Raw genomic sequence first — 20,243 nt, 5'->3', positions numbered from 1 at the left:
AGAGGCAGGTTGGGCCATGTGGAGGTAGCGAAAATGGCCACCTCACGCAGTAACCTTTCCTGTGTCTGAACACCGGAATGAAGCGCTGGCAAGAGAGCGAGGTGCGGAAGAAGGGCTTTTATAGGAGTAGCTTTCGCGAGAATGGGAAGGGGGAGGAGTAACCATAGCACTCCAGGATAGGATAATAACTCTCGTAAGAATGGGAGGGGGAGGAGTAACCAAAGCACTCCAAATATCGCAGGGATATAGACAATGCCCTGAGGGCACAACATGGCTGAATAGGCACTCCGAGAATGTCCCAACTCTCGTGGGAACTAGCAGTAGCCTGAGGGGACAACATGGCAGATGTGACTGCATCGGCATAATTTCCCAGCATCCCCACTAACCTTTGGACCTAGAACTCACTTTCCCATCTTCCTTCTTCAGTTTTTACTTGTCGTAGCCCTCTCTCTCTTGAATTTTCCACAGCCAATCACATTCATTTTCAGTTTCTCTTCTGTAATCACCTCTATTCCTCTGCCTCCTTTCCCAGCCTTCTAGATGCCTCTCTTCCACAAAACTGTTCTTACCCAGGAGAGGGACTGATTGAGCTCAGTCTCCATTTTTGTCCCAGTACCCCATGGGTGTGGTATCAGACAACCTCCTTCCATGTAAAATTAGGGACCAGGCTGAGGGATGGGTATATGTCTGTCACTAATAGCCCATCTTCATACTGAGCAGGGTGTGGTGCAGCATAAATAAAAAGACACAGCCAAGGGGAACATGTGTATTTAAAATTCCTCCCCTTCATTTTCTTCTTCAAATGAATCAGTCCCCACTTCTTCATAATCCTTCTCCAGAGCAGCCAGATCCTCTCTGGCCTCTGAAAATTCTCCTTCTTCCATTCCTTCTCCAACATACCAGTGCACAAAGGCCCGCTTGGCATACATGAGGTCAAACTTGTGATCCAGGCGAGCCCAGGCCTCAGCTATCGCCGTGGTGTTGCTCAGCATGCAAACAGCCCGTTGGACTTTGGCCAGGTCCCCTCCTGGCACCACAGTTGGAGGCTGGTAGTTGATGCCCACCTGAGTAAGAGACACAGAAGAGATGCAGGTCAGTCATAGGACAAGCCAGCCACCTGAGTGGCTTGGCATGGTTCTAGGTGTGAGGAATAAGACTACATGGATCAGAGGGACTCAGGAGATAGAAAAGTGGGCAGACAGACAAAGCTGAGTGATAGAGAGAAAAGTACTTCTTTGTGGTCTGGAAGGTGGCTCAGTGATAAAGCTTTGTACTCTCAAGCATGAGGTCCTGAGTTTGATCCCTGGCAGCAAATGTGCCAGAGTGATGTCTGGTTCTTTCTCTCTCCTCCTATCTTTCTCATAAATAAATAAAATCTTAAAAAAAAAATACTTCCTTTTTAGAAGCAACAAATCACTTTTTAAGTGTGACCTTATTATAAAGTTTATTCTTTCTCAGATGGCCATGTGAAGCTCCTCTGAGCTACACTGTCAGCAAATTTAGTGAAGTTCCTCTGCCATGGGTGAAGGACAATTTAAAAGGTCACAGGGATTTTCCAGAGCATTAACTTCAAAGGTCCCAAAGGTACTAGAAATAGTGTTTGTGTGATGTGATCCTATGACTCTGGGAAATAGAGCTTCTTAGGAGAAATACCAAGGAATCTAGTGAAAGAAAGCTAGTTAAAACTTTTGCCTACATAAACCAATTTTCCCATTTCCTATAACACTGAAAAGATACATGCACACTTATGTCCTTTGTTGTGCTGTTTATAATAACCAAGATAAAGTAAACAACATAAGTGCAAAACAATAGATGAACAGATAAAGAAAGTATGGCATAGCAGCCCAGGGGATGATGGTACAGTGGTTAGAGCTTGGGACTTGAAAGCATCAGGTTCTGAGTTCAGTCCCCAGTATCATATGTGCCAGAGTGACACTTTGGTTATATCCTCCTTCTCCTCTCTCATGATAATAAGTAAATATATTTTTAAAAGAAGACTGAGATATATACAATAGACTATGACTCAGCTAAGGCCAGGAAGTAGCACATCTGGTTGAGCTGCAAACATTATCATGTGCAAGGATCCAGATTGAAGCCTCAGGTGCCCACCTGCAGGGAGAAGCTTCACCATCAGTGAAGCAGTGTTTCAGGTGTCTCTTTTTCTCTGTCCCTCTCTATCTTCTCCTCCCTTCTCAATTTCTCTCTTCTATCACAAAAAGGGGGGTGTGTCATCAGGTGTAGTGGATTTGTTGTGCAAAACACAAACCCCAGCAATAACCTTGGAGGCAATAAATAAATATGGCTGGAGATCAGGTGTTAGCACACCCAGTTGAGTGCACATATTGTGCAAGGACATGAGTTCAAATCTTCAGTCCCTACCTATAGGGAGAAAGCTTCAGAAGCTTCAGAAGCAGAATTGCAGGTATCTTTCTGTTCCCGTCTTTCTCTCTATCTCTATCTCTCTCTCTCCCTGAATCTGGATTCCAGCCACTGGCCACCATATAAAAGTTCCTGCCATAGGAGATCTTGCCTTTGCTCCAGTATGTATAGAGCTGAGGGGGACTGTGCTAAGTGAAAGAAGCAAGAAGGAGAAAGACTGGATGAACTAACTCATATGTGGAACAGCAAGGAACAAAGGACAAGAACAGGGAACAAAATAAAACAACACTTAGACTCTGCACAGCTGATGTTACTAAAGGTGGAGGGACTAAGGAGGGTGTGCATTAATTGACTGTGAAGGTGGGAGGACACATTGGCACCTTGATGGTGGGTGTAGTGTGAAGACATGTATATTTTAAAGACATATCAAATTGTATCCTTAAAGCATATACCATCATTTATATCAATATTTTTATTGTTGTTGTAGTTATTATTGTTGTTGTTGTTGATGGTGTCATCATTGTTAGATAGGACAGAGAGAAGTGGAGAGAGGAGGGGAAGACAGAGAGGGAGAGAGAAAGACACCTTCAGACCTGCTTCACCATTTGTGAAGCGACTCCCCTGCAGGTGGGGAGCCGGGGGACTTATATCAATATTTTTTAGCTGTCCAACTCAGGGTTATGGTGGTACTGGGGATTGAACCTGGGACCTTAAAGCCTCAAGCATGAAAGACTTTTGTACATAACCCACTATGCTATCTCCCCAGCACTTAAATACTAATCTTATCTCAATAAAAATTAGATATAGAAAAATGGAAACATAAGTGAGAGAAAAACACTATTTATTAGAGGAGGAAATTATACCTCTCTGGGGATTCCAATAATTCAGTTCTCTCCAGTCTCTGGTCTATTGTTAGATGGCAGTGACTTCCACCCATCATCCCGTTCACCCAAACAGCATCTTTCTAGCCTTGTCTACCAGTCCCTGCAAACTAGAGCCTTTCTCTCCCTGCAGGACTGGAGCCTTCTACCCAATACAATACTGCTTCCTCCAATGACTGCACTAGTCCTCCTCTACTTCTTTCAGTAACATTATACAAGAACTTCTCCTGACCTAGGCTGAATGAATAAAAGCAATGTTACATTTGAATGGAGCCTCTCTTTTGCATCATTCCATAAAATCTTCACCTTTCATGGAATTGTTCAGAGGCCACAACCCTGAAGCTTACATAACATTCTTCTCCATACTTGATAGCCACCCTTCCTCACATCTCTTACTTCTCCAATTGTCTAGCTCTTCCTTGAATCACGAGCTCTCACCTTGAACCCTGTGGGACACCAGTCTACAAACTGGATGGTCCTCTTGGTCTTGATGGCAGCGATGGCAACATTCACATCCTTGGGCACCACATCGCCCCGGTACAGCATGCAGCAGGCCATGTACTTGCCATGCCTCGGGTCACACTTCACCATCTGGCTGTTGGGCTCAAAGCACGAGCTGGTTATCTCAGCTACAGAGAGTTGTTCATGATAGGCTTTCTCAGCGGAGATGATGGGCGCATAGGTGACCAGTGGGAAGTGTATGCGGGGGTAGGGTACCAGGTTGGTCTGGAACTCAGTGAGGTCCACGTTGAGGGCCCCATCAAACCGGAGCGAAGCAGTGATGGAAGACACAATCTGACTGATGAGTCGGTTGAGGTTGGTGTAGGTAGGGCGCTCGATGTCTAGGTTCCTGCGGCAGATGTCATAGATGGCTTCGTTATCCACCATGAAAGCACAGTCAGAATGTTCCAGTGTGGTGTGGGTGGTCAGGATAGAGTTGTAGGGCTCAACCACTGCAGTGGACACCTGAGGGGCTGGGTAGATAGCAAACTCCAGCTTGGACTTCTTGCCATAATCCAGGGAGAGGCGTTCCATCAGCAGAGAAGTGAAGCCAGAGCCAGTGCCTCCTCCAAAACTGTGGAAAATCAGGAAGCCCTGCAAGCCAGAGCAGGCATCTGTCTGGGGGAAGTGGGACACAAGAAGAAACCATGAAGTCAGATTTCTAATACCATCATAGAAACAAAGAGAGACAATCCACATACATTTTCCATCCCACCCCTCAACATTTTTATGTAAGTAAAATCAAAACAGCGTTAAAGGGATAAGGAAATTCACAGGAGTTGTATTCATCTTAGGAAGGACACATTCTACAACAATGAACATAAGGAGGCAGATGTCTATTTTAATCAGCATTTTCATGTCCTCTGTGTATATACCTAGGAGAGGTATTGCCAGATCATAAAGTATTTTCATTTTCCAGACGGTTTTGTTCATATGTGGAATATAGGTAAGTGAAACGTATGAAGTTGCAAGGAACAGGAAGAAAAAGAATAAAAGAAGAGGAGGAGGAAATAAGTACTCACATTAGCTCTATGACTTTGTCAGAACTCTGGTAGTTATGGTGGGAGAGGCTCAAAATGCTTGTGGTGGGTATAGTGGGGAGCTATACCTTTCAGGCTTATTATTGCACAAAGCATTATCAAATTACTACTAAAGATTTAAATACATATAAATATGTATGCTGTAATGTGTGGCACACACAGCTTCTAGGCAAATATAGTTACAGCTCAATGGCTTGCTAGTACCAGGAATGGATTTCAGAACTGCGTAGACAGGTAATTTTGCCTTTGGAAAGCTCCAACCCTTGTCCCTTGACAGTTTCATTTAGAGGGAATTTCTGACAACCCATCTCAGTCCAGCCTTAGAAGGTACACATTTTCAGAAACATAAATGGAGGGAGAGGATTCTGATCAGTTTCATTGTCAACTTTGCTATGTCCCAATCGTAAAAACTTGAGCAAGTCATTTAACATCACCAGACTTCTATTTATTCTTGGTTAAAGTGGGAAAAATACACCAATATTACAAGGTAACTGTGATTATGAATGATCTAGTATGATGTAATAAGCTCAGGCCTGAAATTTGCAATATGTCTGACCATTTAGTCTAGTGCTTCTGAACTTGGGGTTTACAGAAAGCTGAGCCTGATGACCCCTACAAGTCAGAAAGTGAACATACACAAAATTTAGCATCCTTACCTCCCAATCATCTCCATTTTATAGATAAGGAAATGGGGATTTGAATAGTTAAACCAATCCACCATACAGCTCGGAACTTTGACCAACCCACGTCAAGTCCTGAATATGCCACTTTCTGGCTGTGTGGCATTGGCTCAGTTATCAACCTGTCCCTCAGTTTCTTCATCTAACTCCAGAGGAAAGACCTCATTACTATTATTATTATTATTATTATTACCATCATCATTAAGGTAATTAAATGAAGGACTGTATCTAATTGGTATCTGTGATGGCATTTTTTAAGTGATGAAATGTGCCAATTAACTCTCCAAAGTTATTTTGTTAGCCTTTGCTTACAACAAGAAAGCTCTGCCTAACTATTCCTGGAATTTCCCCAGATACTATCATGCAGTGTCAGTACTAACAGGATGTCAAGTCTATAGGGTAGCCCATGCTGTTTAGTCAGAGAGAGGAGCACTTGCTGAGAGTGCCTGCAAAGCTCAGCAGATATTCCCCAATAGTAGGAAGGCTGCCCTATACCCAGGATACATGCCCCTTTACCCAATCTATTCAGAGAGTAAGGATCCAATCCAGACTGCTAAACTGACCCACCAGTCCCTAGACCTCTGAGACTTACCAACTTCCGTATGCGGTCCAGCACAAGGTCAATGCTCTCCTTGCCCACTGTGTAGTGACCCCGAGCATAATTGTTAGCAGCATCCTCCTTTCCTGTGATCAGCTGCTCTGGATGGAAGAGCTGGCGGTATGTCCCTGCCCGAACCTCATCTATCAAGATAGGGACCAATATGTCAATAGTTTCCAGCAGAGCTACCACCCCCCCGCTAGAATAACATAGGACACCCTCTGAGGCTCCTTCCCCTACCTATGAAACTCCAATGAGGTGAACGCCAGACAAACTGATAATCAGTCTGCAATAGACTCAGATTTCTAGGATGCTTAAAGAGTCAGAAGCATCCAGTTCAAGCAAGTCCGAAAAGCTGCCCTAAGGCTTGGGCTAAAAAGCCTTTAGTTACAAGGCTCAACAATCACCAGAGTAGCTCCCTTCTCCTCCTTCCACCTTGACCCATTGGCTTCCTTTTTGTTTTTCTTTCCATGATGCAAGGTTACCCAAAATAGAATCTAATTTCACTTGTATTAAAATGTTCTAGAGGGCAGACTCAGAGGTGGCACAATAGATATGGACTCTCAGACATGGGGTCTTTGATCCCTGGCAACATATGTGCCAGAGTGATACTCTGGTTTCTTCTCCCTCTCTTCTCTTCTCTTCTCTTCTCTTCTCTTCTCTTCTCTTCTCTTCTCTCTCTCTCTCTCTCTCTCTCTCTCTCTCTCTCTCTCTCTCCCACGCCCCTCAACCCCTCACTATTGAGTAAAAAAAAATCTTTCGTAGAAATGTTCTAGAGGGCCAGGATATGGCACAACAGTTATGCAAAAGACTTTCTTGGCCGTGGCTCTAAGGTCCTAGGTTCAAAACCTGGCACCACCATTAGCCAGAGTTGAGTAGTGCTCTGGTATAAATAAATGGTCTAGGGACACAAAGAAAGTTCTGAGGGAGCAGGCAGTGGTTCACCTAGTTAAGTGCTCACATTACAGTGCACAAGAATCCAGGTTCAAGTCCATAGACCCTACTTGCAGGGGGAAAGATTCACGAGTGGTAAAGCAGGGCTACAGGTGTCTCTCTTTCTTTCTCCCTCTCTATCTCCCCTCAACTCTCAATTTCTCTGTCTCTATCAATAACAATTAAATAAAAATATTTTTAAAAGATGTTTCAGGGGTAGTCCGACCAGTTTCTTGGCTCTGTCAAGAACTACCTTTCCCCCATACCTTCACCTCAAGGGACAGTAATACATCAGATATTAAGAATATTCTACAATGACTTAATCAAATCTGTGCTCCAGGTTTTAGAAAACAGCAGCCCTGAAGAGACCACCAAGGGAGCTCACACACACACACACACACACACACACACACACACACACACACACACACACACACACCAGAGCAAGATGACCCAGGCCCCCATCTCCATATTTCTTCTTGGTATGTGTGTGTGGTGGTGGTATCAAGAGGTGTGTTCCTGTACTTCCTCCAGGAAATCTCTTGTTTTCACAATGACTTGGGAGGATAATCTGCACTGGATGTATTTGTGCTAAGTACCCAAGGGGAAGAATACTGTAGTCTGAGGCCACTAAAAATTTGTGTTCTGTCATTCCAGTCATTTGTCCAGCAGTCTCTATAGAGTTTGTGCACCTCTTACTCCAGGAGCTAGCTAGCCCTGAGGCTGTAAAAAATGCTGCTGTTAACTAGGAATGCCTTAGAGCCAGATACAGTCAGAGTGGAACTAAGGTTGGGGATGAGGGACATAAAGTAGCAGGAATCCTGCCCTGACACAAGGTTAAATTCCTGTTATCTGCTAGGGAGACATCAGAGTGGTGATGCAAAAGACTTTGATGCCTGAAATCCCCTTTGAGGCTCTGAAGTCCCAATTCAAACTCCAGCACTATCACAAGACTGACATGAATTGTGTTCTTGAAATCTATAATATAATACAGTATAATATAATATAAATTCCTGATATTTTAAAAAATATATTTATTTATTTATTTATGAGAGGGATAGGAAGAGAGAGAAAAAAGCCAGACATCACTCTGGTACATGTGCTTACAGGGATTGAACTCAACAGGGATCGAACTCAAGACCTCATGTTTTAAAGTCCGGTGCTTTATCCACTGTGCCACCTCCCGGACCACTAAATTCCTGTTATTCAAAATCCAAAATGAAGTATATTCTAGAACTGGGAAACTTTTTGCCTTTAGAAAAGAAGATACCTGCTGTTAGTCCATCTTGTCTGAAGAGACCAAGAGGGTCTTTCAGACTCATGAGAAAAGATTGCAAGTATTATAAAATCATAAACTTATATTCTGGGAAACTGACTATGCAGAGGCTTCTTATACTTTGTAAAATTACTTGCATTATTACCCTTCATATTCAGTAAGCAGCCCTAACTACTTCTGCAGGTTTAAGGAATTAAAAATAGACAGTGTTTGTTTATGCATAAGAGTTACAATGGAGAGCAGAGACATGTGGTCCCTATTGTGAAATTCTCCAAGACCTTGGAGGACTCAAGGAGCTATCAGAGGCTGTGTGGGGTGTTGGGATGCATGATTTTGGTCAAGCCATCTCCACCTTCCACTTGGAGGTTCTGCTGCCTGGTTATGATGACTCAGATCCTCTGTGGCTTCAACGTGTCTGTGGAGAGGCTTCCAGAACACACTCACCAACCACTGTAGGCTCCAGGTCTACCATAACAGCCCGGGGCACATGCTTCCCATTGCCAGTCTCGCTGAAAAAGGTGGTGAATGAGTCGTCATCACTGATCTTGTTGGCCTGGGCACCAAAGGTGCCATCTGCCTGGATGCCATGTTCCAGGCAGAAGAGCTCCCAGCAGGCATTGCCGATCTGAACTCCTGCTTGGCCCACGTGGATAGATATGCACTCCCGCTGTAGGGAAAGGATAGAGTCAAGGTCAGAATTCTCACTGCTTAATCACTCCTTCACCACATGAGCCCCACCTCCAAGAAGTTAGCTCTCCTTGGCATTCAATTTGCAGGACACCCATGTGTCCAGTCTGGCCACCTCAGAACCAGGGGGTGGGACTTCAGGTCTCTGGGCACATGTGCACAGGGAACAAGACTTGAGTAACTACCAGCAAAAAGGAAAGTGTCACTAGAGCCACAACCTTACACAAAGACAGCATTCATACTCAGTCAAGATTCAGCCTTTCCTTGACGGTAGTCACAGACAGGGAGATGCAGACTATCATAGAATAGGCCTGGTAAAATAGCTCACTTGGATAGTGTGCTATTTTGCTATGTGTGTGATTCATATTCCAGACCAGCATCCCCACCCCCTACAATGAAAGGAGCTTTGGTGCTGTAATCTCTTTCCTGCTCTCTCTGCCTTTCTGTCTCCATCCATTTAGAAGTTAGCCAGGAATAGCGAAGACCTAGTACCAACAATAACTACTACTAACTACTACTACTACTACCATCAGGAACAATACAGTAATAATAATTTCATAGAGTATATAGACACCATGGCAGGAACAGATTTTGGAGTATGGAGCATGAGTGTCATTCGTGTTCTGCTTACAAAGGTAGGGATAGAAAGAATGTGAAAACTATAATGGTTGTCTTTGGGAGGTGGAAAAGGTGGGGGACACAACTTTGGTGGTGGGTGTGGTGATACCCTGTGATATACCCTGTGATCCTACAATCTTGTAACTCATTATAATCACAAATTAAAAAAAAAAAAAGAAGAATGGGAGTATCAACAATGGGGATTCGAAGATATCATTTCAGCTTTTCCTGAACTCTGAGGACAGACCATGTGTCAGGAAACCCGACCTTTATTAGTTTGAGAGGTGAGTGCCGGAATTGCACGTGTGAGGTTTGATTCTAATCAGCACATATGCTAGAATTGTGCTTTTTTTTTGGGGGGGGGTTCTGTATCATGTGTATCATGTATGAAATTCTGGTTCGAGGACAGTCTTCACTATATTAAAGGAAACTTTGGCACTGGGGGTGCTGTGGTATTTATCCATCTATCTATCTATCTATCTATCTATCTATCTATCTATCTATCATCTATCTATCTATTTTTCTCCCTACCCAACTTCCTACCTACTTACCTATATACCTACATGTCTCCCTCCTTCCCTTCCTCCCTTCTTCCTTCTATATCTGAAGAAGTCAACCTGCAGTGATATCTTAGAGATGACAACTTAAAAAAAATAGAAATAGAAACAATAAATCTTCATAGTTTCCTTATTTGTGTGTTATTCTAGCTAGTTTGAAGCCACAATATGGGGTAGGTCTGAGTACTAACAGCTAAGGGTGAGAAGGTAGAGGTGTGTGTGTGTGTGTGTATTTGCCTGTCTGTCTGTCTGTCTAATTATAGGCTTTTGCTGGAGGAATGGCTTAGTCACCCCACCATACCTCACTTGTAGGAATCCTGAGACTGGCATAAAGTGACTCTGTGCTGGCACAACCTGCCAGAGTGTGACAGGGACACATGTGCCAGGCATGAGGGTTTCTATTCTTACCCATGACCTGGTCTGGCCTCTTCCAGTTCTGGGTAGCCTGAATCAGGAAGAGAGCCTCTAGGGGTGTTGGATGGACATAGAAATACATCAAGTCTCCTTAGTGTGTGGATCTCCTGAGGACTTAGGGATTCTCTGGGCATGGAGCAGGGTAACTGCCCTGAGTGATATCTCAAGGACTTAGGGTATCCCAACTCTCTGCTTGCTAACTAGGTATCCAACAGTGCTCCCACTCTATGCCCATCTCTTCACTTGGTCCAAAAAGCAGACTGAGTAGCAAGTGTTGACAGAAGCCAGTATGTAGCACAACCCCAGTAAGGAACACATCCCAGTCATTGTCATGAGCCTGGCATCCAGGAAACACATCACACACAACATTGCCCACACCCCAGGCTGTGAATCATGCCTTCTCAATTTTCTTGTTGTGCCATGTTTCTTGACAGGACTTAACTTGCCCTTGTCTCAAAGTAATAAACTAGTCATTATTGCTGCTATCTTGGCCATCATCGCTTTGTTATGACACTACCTGGTAGTTTTATTCTCGACCTGCAATAGGCAATAAACATGTGTTAGTGACAAACATATGTTTGTTACTCCTCTCTCATTTATTGTGAAGTCCATGTTTGCCTCCATCTTAAGACTAAATTCTAGTCTAAGAAGTTCTGTGACCCTGGAGGTGGTGCAGTTGGTGAAGTGTTGGACTTTCAAGCATGGGGTCCTGAGTTTGATGACTGGCAGTGCATGTATTAGAGTGATGCTCTCTTTCTTTCCATTTTATTGTTAATTAATTAATTTTTTAAAAAGAAGAGGAAAGAGAAAGAAGGAAAGTGGAAAGAGGAGGAGCAAGAGGCGGGGGAGGAGGAAGAGGGCAGTTGCAGTAGGATCTTCACCCAGAAAGTAACCTGGGTGAATACCCAGTTCGGTGCACATAGTACTAAGCTCAAGGACCTGTGCAAGGATCCAGTTTCAAGCCCTAAGCTCCCTACCTGCAGGAGTGAAGCTTTACAAGCAATGAAAAGGGTCTGCAGGTGTCTATCTTTCTCCCTTCCTCTCCATCAACCCCTCCTCTCTCAATTTCTCTGTCTCATCCAATGAAATGGAAAAAAATGTCCTCCAGGAGCAGTGAATTCATAGTGCCAGCACCGAGCCCCAGTGATAACTCTGGAGGTAAACAAGAAAAAAAGAAAGAAAAAAGAAAAAGAAATAGTGTTGGAAAAAAAAATAAAAAAAATAAAAAAAAAAAAAAGAAATAGTGTTGGGTCCCAAAGTCCACTAGTGTAATAATGTCAGTTTTAGTCTCTTTGGATACTTTCATCTCATACTAATACACCTATCATCTTCACAAACATTGTATATACACACTTACTTTATGAAGAGCTGTTTCCTAGTTAAACTTATTCAGAGTAAAACAAACAAGAAATAGACTCAGAGTGGACCAGGAAAAACTTCTGCACACACTAAAGACCACTCACCAGTCATTACCAGAGATGATCTGTTGGCTCAGAATGTTTAGGATGCTAGAGTTGGACTGGCCTCATGGACCTGCACATACATTTACTTCCCCATGATTTTACAGATGAAAAGGCCAAGAGACTGAAGATTTGAGAGCTCAAAAGCAAATGTGCCTGAGCTAGATTCCATTCCAGGGCTTCTTCCTCTGCCTGCATTCTTTACTACATTCAGCCCCCTGCCTCCCTGTGTGAGGACTCCAGAACTGCCCACAGTTGCACCTGAACAAGCCTAAAGGTGCATCCAAGGCCTTGAAGAGCAGCACTTCAGGAGAAAAAGGGTCACTGCAGAAGCTGATCATGATTTATGGTGGTGGCCTCTTTGGAAATGGGTCATCTGTCTCAAGTAGAATCTGGAATCTTGTTTTTCTCAGGGTTGGTCCTTCAGGAAGGAGGAGGGGAGTGATTGGAAATCCAGCTGGCCCAGTAGAAGACCTTTAAGCCAGACATTTGCCCCAATCTCATATTTCAGATTACCTTGATTTTCACTCCTCTGTGTTTCTATTTTGAACCTAGGCTGGAGCACAAGGCGCTTAGGCCTCTGTAATGTGAGTGGGGGTCCCTTCTCTGCTGCTGGAACCTCGCTGCCCAGTAATACAGGAGTGAGTGCAGGATAGAGAAACCTATCCAAAGAATTTCTTTCCTTAGAAATGTATGGCACACCCATGTTGGGCATTAAGCCAGCTCCCCTGCATTGCTTGATGCTCTGGTCTATTAACATAATCATTGTTTTGTCTTAGACCCACCCTGCCTGCAGGGTATTGGTTAATCCCACTAGTTAGACTTCGAAACAGCTGCTATGGAAGCTTTCAACCTTCAGGCTCTTTTCTCCACCCCCTCTCCTAGCCATTTCCTTTTCCCACTTGCCACTCCCGGTTAAAGATATATATAAAGGAGTTGTGTCTGATCAGTAAAGGCATTGCATTGTGTTCCTGCTCCGCCACGAGTTCCTGGTTCCTCTCCTGCGTCACTGAGTAAGCAGGAGCCCAGGCTGGTTCCAGTTGAGTTCTCTCCAACCCAGAGAGCACATGCCTGGGAAGAAACACCCTCACACTAGCCCGGCACACTCATATACAGCCCAAGTGTTGGGCTGTATACATATACAGCCCAAGTGTTGGGATAAAGCCATATATAGCCCAAGTGTTGGGATAAAGGTACAAGGACTTCTTATTTTGTACATTCCCACATTTAGTGTATTGTATGGGGGAGGCACTGGAACTCCCTGGAATAACAGCTATTCATCCTTCAGACCTTTCACTAAATGTCACTTCACAGAGGAAACTTGGAAACCACAAAGAGCACAGGGTGTCTGTGTGTTCCCACACCCCTATGGCTGTATCTACCATGCCAGGTCATAGTGGCTTGTGGAAGTTTCTGATTTTTCCAGTAGTAAGAGTATGCAGGAGGACAAGGAACCTTTGCTTACTCAGCTTCCAGCATCAAGGTCAGCACTTGCTTGTACATAATAGGGGATTGTATAGATTATATAAAATTTGAAATAGAGTCACACCTGATGCTCCAAAGTCCTAGGTTCAATCTCTAGCACCACCATAAACCAGAACTGAACAGTCCTCTGGTAAAAAAAAAAAAAAATAATAATAGGTGCTTAATAAACAGAGGGGAAGGGGCTAGAACTTATACCCTGAGGAAATGGACTGTCCACCTGACGAGAAAGCAAGGGACAGGTGCTTTGGCAGGCAATTAGGATTCAGTGGAGAAAAAAATGTTTCTTGTGGCTTCCCAGAGGGGTTATTTGTGGAGACCTTGAAGAACTTAGACATGTAACACTAGTGAGGGGGGAACTGTATTTCAGAGCAACATGAACAAGAGACAGGAAAAGAGAAAGCAGGTTTCACACACTGCTCAGCCTGTCTGAAGCATGGGCTCATGAAGGGCAGAGCAGAGGAGCCATCTGTATCACATCCAACAGCCCACGTTCTAGAAAGTGGTAGCATTTTTGTGATTCCACAGTAATATATATATATATATATATATATATATATATATATATCTTTCCTAGTGTGAGTCTTACATTATTTCTATTTTAATGTGAATCATTACCTTTTGATTTACTCTGGAAGAACAAGATCATTCTCTGTAGAAGACTGCGTGGCTTTAAAAAGCCTATTTAAAAAATACTTTAAATGATTGTTTTATTTTTAAAATATTTTATTTTTAATGAAAGAGATTAAGATACAGAGCGAAACCAGAGCACTGCTCAGCTCTAGCTTATGGTGATGCTGGAGATTGAACCGAGGACCTCAAAGCCTCAGGCATGAAAGTTTTCTGTGTAGCCATTATGCTGTCTCCTCAGCCCATTAAACAAATATTTCATTAATGAAAAAGGAGAGAGAGTAATGGAGCATGAATCTTGCATATGCAATGTCAGGGATCAAACTCAGGACTTCATGCAGGTAAGTCCAGTGCTCTAGCCACTGTACCACTTGCTAGGCTAATAAAGCTCTTTTTGAAGTGTTCCAAATATCCCAAAACTTAGAAATGGGCCTGGCACAAGGCAGTAGTATGTGTCCCATGACAAACTGAGATAATCTGTACACCCCTGGCCTCCTATGTATTTGTAAGAAGCACATTATTCAGTCCATTATTTCTAGCTGTTAAGGTGGCATCATAAACTACACATATTTTAAGATCCAGGTCAGAAATAATAAGCAAAAAGGTAGATCCACAGTGTTACAAAGTGATAATTAAACTAAGAACAAATGTGACTCATAGGTTGTTCAAATGAATTCACTCTGCTCAGAACCCTTCAATTAAGAGTCTTTTGGAATCACTCAGAACACAGCTGGCAAGCCAGAAACAGCAAGAACAGCCACCCCACTTCAGTAGGGAGGGCAGCTCAGGAGAGAGGCCTGGATCATAGGACTGCAATCAGAGCAGAAATAGGAATGACTAACACTGGCTTTAGCAAGAGTTAGGGATATCAAAATTCTGATATTTGAACAGATATTGGGGTAAATATAAGATAGTTAAGTTTTTAAAAAAATTTTGTTATTTATTGTCATTACTAGGGCTTCACCAGTCAGGGATGACTTTTTCAGATAGAAAGACAGAGGCAGAGAGAGAGATACCACAGCACAAAAGTTCCCTTCAAAGCAGTGAGGGTCTGCCATGAACCTGGGTTATACACATGGCAAAGCAGAACACAATGAAGGTGAGCTATTTTGTAGGTTCAGTTAAAGCATTTTTAACCTAATATAGTGTCTATTCCATTTCTCTATCCTCCCCCCCCTTTTCTCCCCTCTAAGTAAAGGTTGGGAAACAGTAAGCTAGACAGGGAGAGAAACACACAAAAAAGGAAAGACACTGCAGCATTGCTCCACCATTCTCATGATGCTTTTCCCAGAAGAATCTGAGCTCAAACTTGGGTCCTTACTCATGGTAATGTAAACACTCTACCAGAAAAGCTACCTTCTGGCCACCCTCATTTCCTCTTCCTTGTCACCAAAGTTCACTATCTGGGGAAAACTCTAACAGGAAGTCACCAATGAAAGAAAAGATGATCACAAAGGCCACAGATAGTATTGCTAGACCTATAGTAGTCAAAGGAAAAAGAAGCAGATGGTCCATTTGTGCCTTCAAGAGCACTGCACTCACCCCACCCCACCCCAAATGTCAGCTAGCCTGAGGGTGTTTCTTCCCTGGCATGTGCTCTCTGGGTTGGAGAGTTCGACCTGAGCCAAACTAGGCTGCTGCTTACTCAGCGAAGCGGGAGAGGAACCAGGAACTCTCGTGGCTGAGCGGGAACGCAATCCAATGTTTATTGATTAGAAAAGAATCTGCCTTTATACCTTCTAAGACGAAAGTGGCAGGCTGGAAAAAGGAACTGGGTAGGAGAGTGGGTGGAGAGAAGGAAAAGAGCTCTAATTCCATCTAACCAATGGGGATTAAACCAATGCCCTGCAGGCAGGGCAGGTCTCAGGCAAAACAGTCTATTATGTAAATAGACCACAGCATCAAGCAATGCAAGGGAACCTGGCATGATGACCAACATGGATAGAAACAGAAGCAGAATTAGCCAAAGGAGAAACGATGACCAACACCCAAACACACACACACACACACATACACATATACCTGTGACTCTGCCTGTACTAACAGCTATTTCCTAATCAAAACTGATTTTAACTTTACCTTCCTTCCAAGGTCATACAGGAGCTCCCTCATATATGACCTTCAGAGCAAAATTAACCCTCCAACTCTGGGGTTCAGATCTAACCTGACCTACAATTAGAAACTTCTAGTTACTCATATATCTATTGCCTTTGCCCAAGCCCCTGCCTTGGGAACTGTGTTCATGGGGGCTCCTCCTTTGCTCAATGACCTCAAAGGGAGCCTGCATCTAGTGATGGGAAGGAAGGTAGCAGCAGTGGCCTGTGACCTGTGACCCCTATGGAGGCCCACACAGTGATCTAAGGTCAGACTATGAACATGAGCATGGACTCTGCAGAGCTTAGCCATGCCTGCCTACATAGGAGCAAAGGACCACAGACATCAGAGCAGTGTCCAAGGCCTGCAAGATAGATTACCTGATTTGTCAAGCACATAACCCAGGTTCAAGCCTGGACCCACAGTACTGACTAGAATTAAAAAAAATAATAAGAAAAAGAAAAGAAAAAGTATATACTTAGCCACCCAGGATGTGGTACAATGGCTACAGCTTTGGACTTAAAAGCATGAGGTCCTAGGATCTGGTCAGTGGAATACCTGGTTAAGTGTGCACATTAACATGTGCATGCCCCCCCCCCACTCACTATCTCCAAGGGAAAGCTTCACAAGCTGTAAAGCAGTGCTGCAGCTATCTCTCTAGATACCTGCCCCTTCCCCTCTGCTTCTCCATCTTCCTCTTTCTCCTCCTTCCCTCTCAATTTCTCTGTCCTATCAAACAAATACTTTAAAAAAAAAAAAGGAATGAAATTTTGAGTTGGATCCCTGGCATTGATGTTCTCTCTCTATCTATCTATCTCTCATTAATTGTTTTTTAAAAGTTAAAACATGTGAGAGAATTTTGAAATTTATAAATCACCAGCTATGAGCTAGACATAATAAATATTAAATATTGGGTCTTGAATGTGCTTCCTAGCATTTGCTCCAAAGTAATGGCAAGAGAAAAAAAAAAGGGGGCAAGAAAAGAAAAACTCACTCTAGGTAGACATTTTTTGAAGGTGGGGTAAATAGCATAATCATTATGCAAAGAGATTTTCATGCCTGAGGCTTCAAAGTCCCAGGTTCAATTCACTGTACCACCATAAGCCAGAGCTGATCAGTGCTCTCATGAAAAAAAAAGTGATACACATATGAAGGCTCCTTATACCATTCACTCTCCTTTTATAGCTATTTAAAATTCTCTCTACGGGGGCTGGGTGGTGGTGCACCTGGTTGAGCGTACATATTACAATGCACAAGGACCAGGGTTCAAGCCCGCAGTCCCCACCTGCAGGAGGAAAACTTCACAAGTGGTGAAGTAGGCTGCTCGCTCTCTCCCTATCTCGCCTTCCTCTCAATTTCTGGCTGTCTCTATCCAATAAATAAAGATAATAAAAAATAAAATTATCTCTATAATAAAAATTCCAAATAGTAAAAGTAGGTAGAGTGTCCTTGCAGATTTGGTCTGTAACCTCTTCATTTTGTGGATAAGAAAAACTAGCTCAGAGTAGTGAAGTGGGATTCTCCACTAGCTCATTAGGTCACTGACACCTGCCTGGAGAGACAGTGTCCAGAAATTTGATCCTGGCCTCTAAGACCTGCTTACTGTGCCTTCTCCTCCCAGCCAACATTTTCAATTCACCATTCCAAACCCCAGGCTCTGAGCTAGATGTCTGCCTTTCCAGGGGCCTGAGAAGAGGATTGGGGTTGAACTTTCCCCAATCCAGGGTTTGGAAACAGAGAGGGCATGATTTTCCTAGGGTGAGCTGGTAGAGTTCTAAGATACCCTCCCCAGCAAAGATGACCAGTGTGTACAAGAGAAAGCTGTGGTGGTGAGGAAAGGCAGAGACTAGTCTCCTAAGCCCTAGTGAAAAACAGATCTGAGGTTCCCTTTGGCCTTGTGGAGGGAGACAATTGTGTAACAAAGTCTCTCTACATTTGACCTTTGGGGACAGAGGACTGGGGCTGAGGGCATTCAACTCTAGGTGCCCCAACCCCACACAGATGACTCTGAACTAGAAAAAAAAAAATGCACTCCCCACACTTCAATCTTCCCTCACCCCCACTCCTTCCCAAATCTTCCACACTGCAAGCTTGAGGAATTGTGACTCTGATCCCTGACCTGCCCTTCTGGGGAGTGTTCAACATCTCTCTCTCCCTTCCTTTCTCTCTCCCTCCACCTCCCCCCTCCCCCTCTCCTCCTCTCCCCCCTCACTCCCTCTCTCCCTCACCTCTTTGTCACATCTCTCTCTGTCTCTCCCTTCCCCCTCTCCCCTCCATCCTTCTCCTCCTCCTTCTTTCTCCCTCCCCCTCTCTCCCTCCCCCTCTCCCCCCTCTCCCATCCCTAGCTCTCTCTCTCTCTGCCCTCCAGCCAGCCCAGATCTCCATGAGGTCCCATTTCGGTCTGCCACTCCCGGCTGATAAGGAAACCTGGCACCAGAACATCTCAACCTTGAACTGACACTCCCAGGGAGACTTCAAGTTTCCCTGTTAAACCCTCAGGGAGGCTCCGGGCTGGGGCGTCTATCCTATTTCCTGCCCCTCGCAAGCTGGCTAGCAGGACCCAGACCCCACACTCCCAGACTCGAGCCCCTCAGACCCTGAGCCGCCCGACCTAGACGCCTGACCAGACGCGGGTTCAGGATGCCAAACTCTGGGACCCGGGCTCCAAACTCCCAGACTCTCGGACTTGGACCCCGGGACCCAAACCCCAAGTCCAGAAAGTCCGGATTCCCAAGGCACTCAGATTCCAACTCTAGAACCCAGGTCTTCAGACCCTGGACTCAAATGTCCGTCCTCTTCTTCGAATCTCGAACCTGGACCCCGGAATCCCCCAGGACTCTCGGGAACCAAGCCTAGATCCCGCACAACCCGGACTAGGATCCTGGTGCCCCAGAGAACTCACCATCGCGGCGCTCTCCTTGCCTGCTTGCTGCCAGCTGGGCCTGCCCGCCCCAACTGCTCCAGATACAGAGCCGCTGCTGTTGTGACAGCCAGGGCGGGAGGGGCCGGGACAGACCTGCAGGCGGCTGCATCACAGAAAGGGGGGTGGGGGGGAGGTCACAATCCCTGCAGCCCAGGGGAGCCTGGCTTCCCGGGGTGCGCAGTGTCAGCAACACAGCCTCCTCCCCAGTTTCGCGGTGAAAGCCGGTCTCAGGCAGAAAAGGCACCTGCTGCGCGGGGTCGCCCTCTTTTGCAGCGCCCCCCCCCCCCCCACCAACCAGGGGCCTGTGGAAAGGCTGGGGGCGGTGGAGGGTGCTACAGGGTCTCCCTCTAAGTGCACTGCGTTCCACCAGCGAGTGCTGACATTTCTACTGAAGACTAGCTACCCTGCGAAGCTCTCCTGGTCACATCTAATCACTCTCTTTAAAGTTGCAGGGCTTAACCTGCTTGAAGCTCCAGCTCCAATCCCTGCATCACATATGTGCCAGGACCCTGCTAGGACCTTGCCTTGAAAACCCCAACTATCCCTGGTCCCCACCTACAGTGGTGAAGCAGGGCTGCAGGTGTCTCTCTGTCTCTCTCCTTCTCTATCACCCCCTTCCCTCTTGATTTCTGGTTGTCTCTATCCAATAAATAAAGAGAATAAAAAAATAAATAAAAAGAAAGCCCCAGCTATGTGGGTGGGCAGAGACCCCCCTGCTCTCCCTCTAGCTGGAGAGCTATGGGGAGCTAGGTTTGAGCATGGGCAGAGTTCCTCTTGTAACACTTGAGATGGATCCACATTTTAAAAAGATTTTTAAATAATTTTTATTTATTTGGAGTGTTAATGGTTTACAACATTGAGGCCTGGGAAGTGGCACCATGGCTAGAGCATTGGACTTCATTCAACACATGGGTTCTGGAGTTTAAGCCCTGACATTGCATGTGCCTGTGTTAATAAAGAGTAAAACTTAGGGTGGGGGTAGATAGCATAATGGTTATGTAAAGAGACTCTCGTGCCTGAGGTTCTGAATTCCAGGTTCAATTTTTCAATTCCTCCAATCAAGGCCATACGTCAGAGCTGCTAATCAGTG

General features: G+C 44.7%; 1 protein-coding gene across 1 annotated transcript; it reads right to left on the bottom strand.

Annotated features, from left to right (window-relative positions):
• Positions 1-752: 752 nt before the first annotated feature.
• Positions 753-19,276, bottom strand: TUBA8 (tubulin alpha 8). Its single transcript, XM_007533871.3, has 5 exons — positions 19,133-19,276; positions 8,733-8,955; positions 6,074-6,222; positions 3,699-4,379; positions 753-1,064 (listed from the first exon to the last, which is right to left on the bottom strand). Exons 1-5 carry the CDS (start codon positions 19,133-19,135, stop codon positions 771-773), a joined length of 1,350 nt encoding a protein of 449 aa, XP_007533933.1. The 5' UTR covers positions 19,136-19,276; the 3' UTR covers positions 753-770.
• Positions 19,277-20,243: the final 967 nt, after the last annotated feature.

Source organism: Erinaceus europaeus, chromosome 5 (genome assembly GCF_950295315.1).
Source record: "Erinaceus europaeus chromosome 5, mEriEur2.1, whole genome shotgun sequence".
In the NCBI taxonomy this organism is placed as follows: domain Eukaryota; kingdom Metazoa; phylum Chordata; class Mammalia; order Eulipotyphla; family Erinaceidae; genus Erinaceus; species Erinaceus europaeus.
This window is presented reverse-complemented; position numbering and strand designations above follow the sequence as displayed.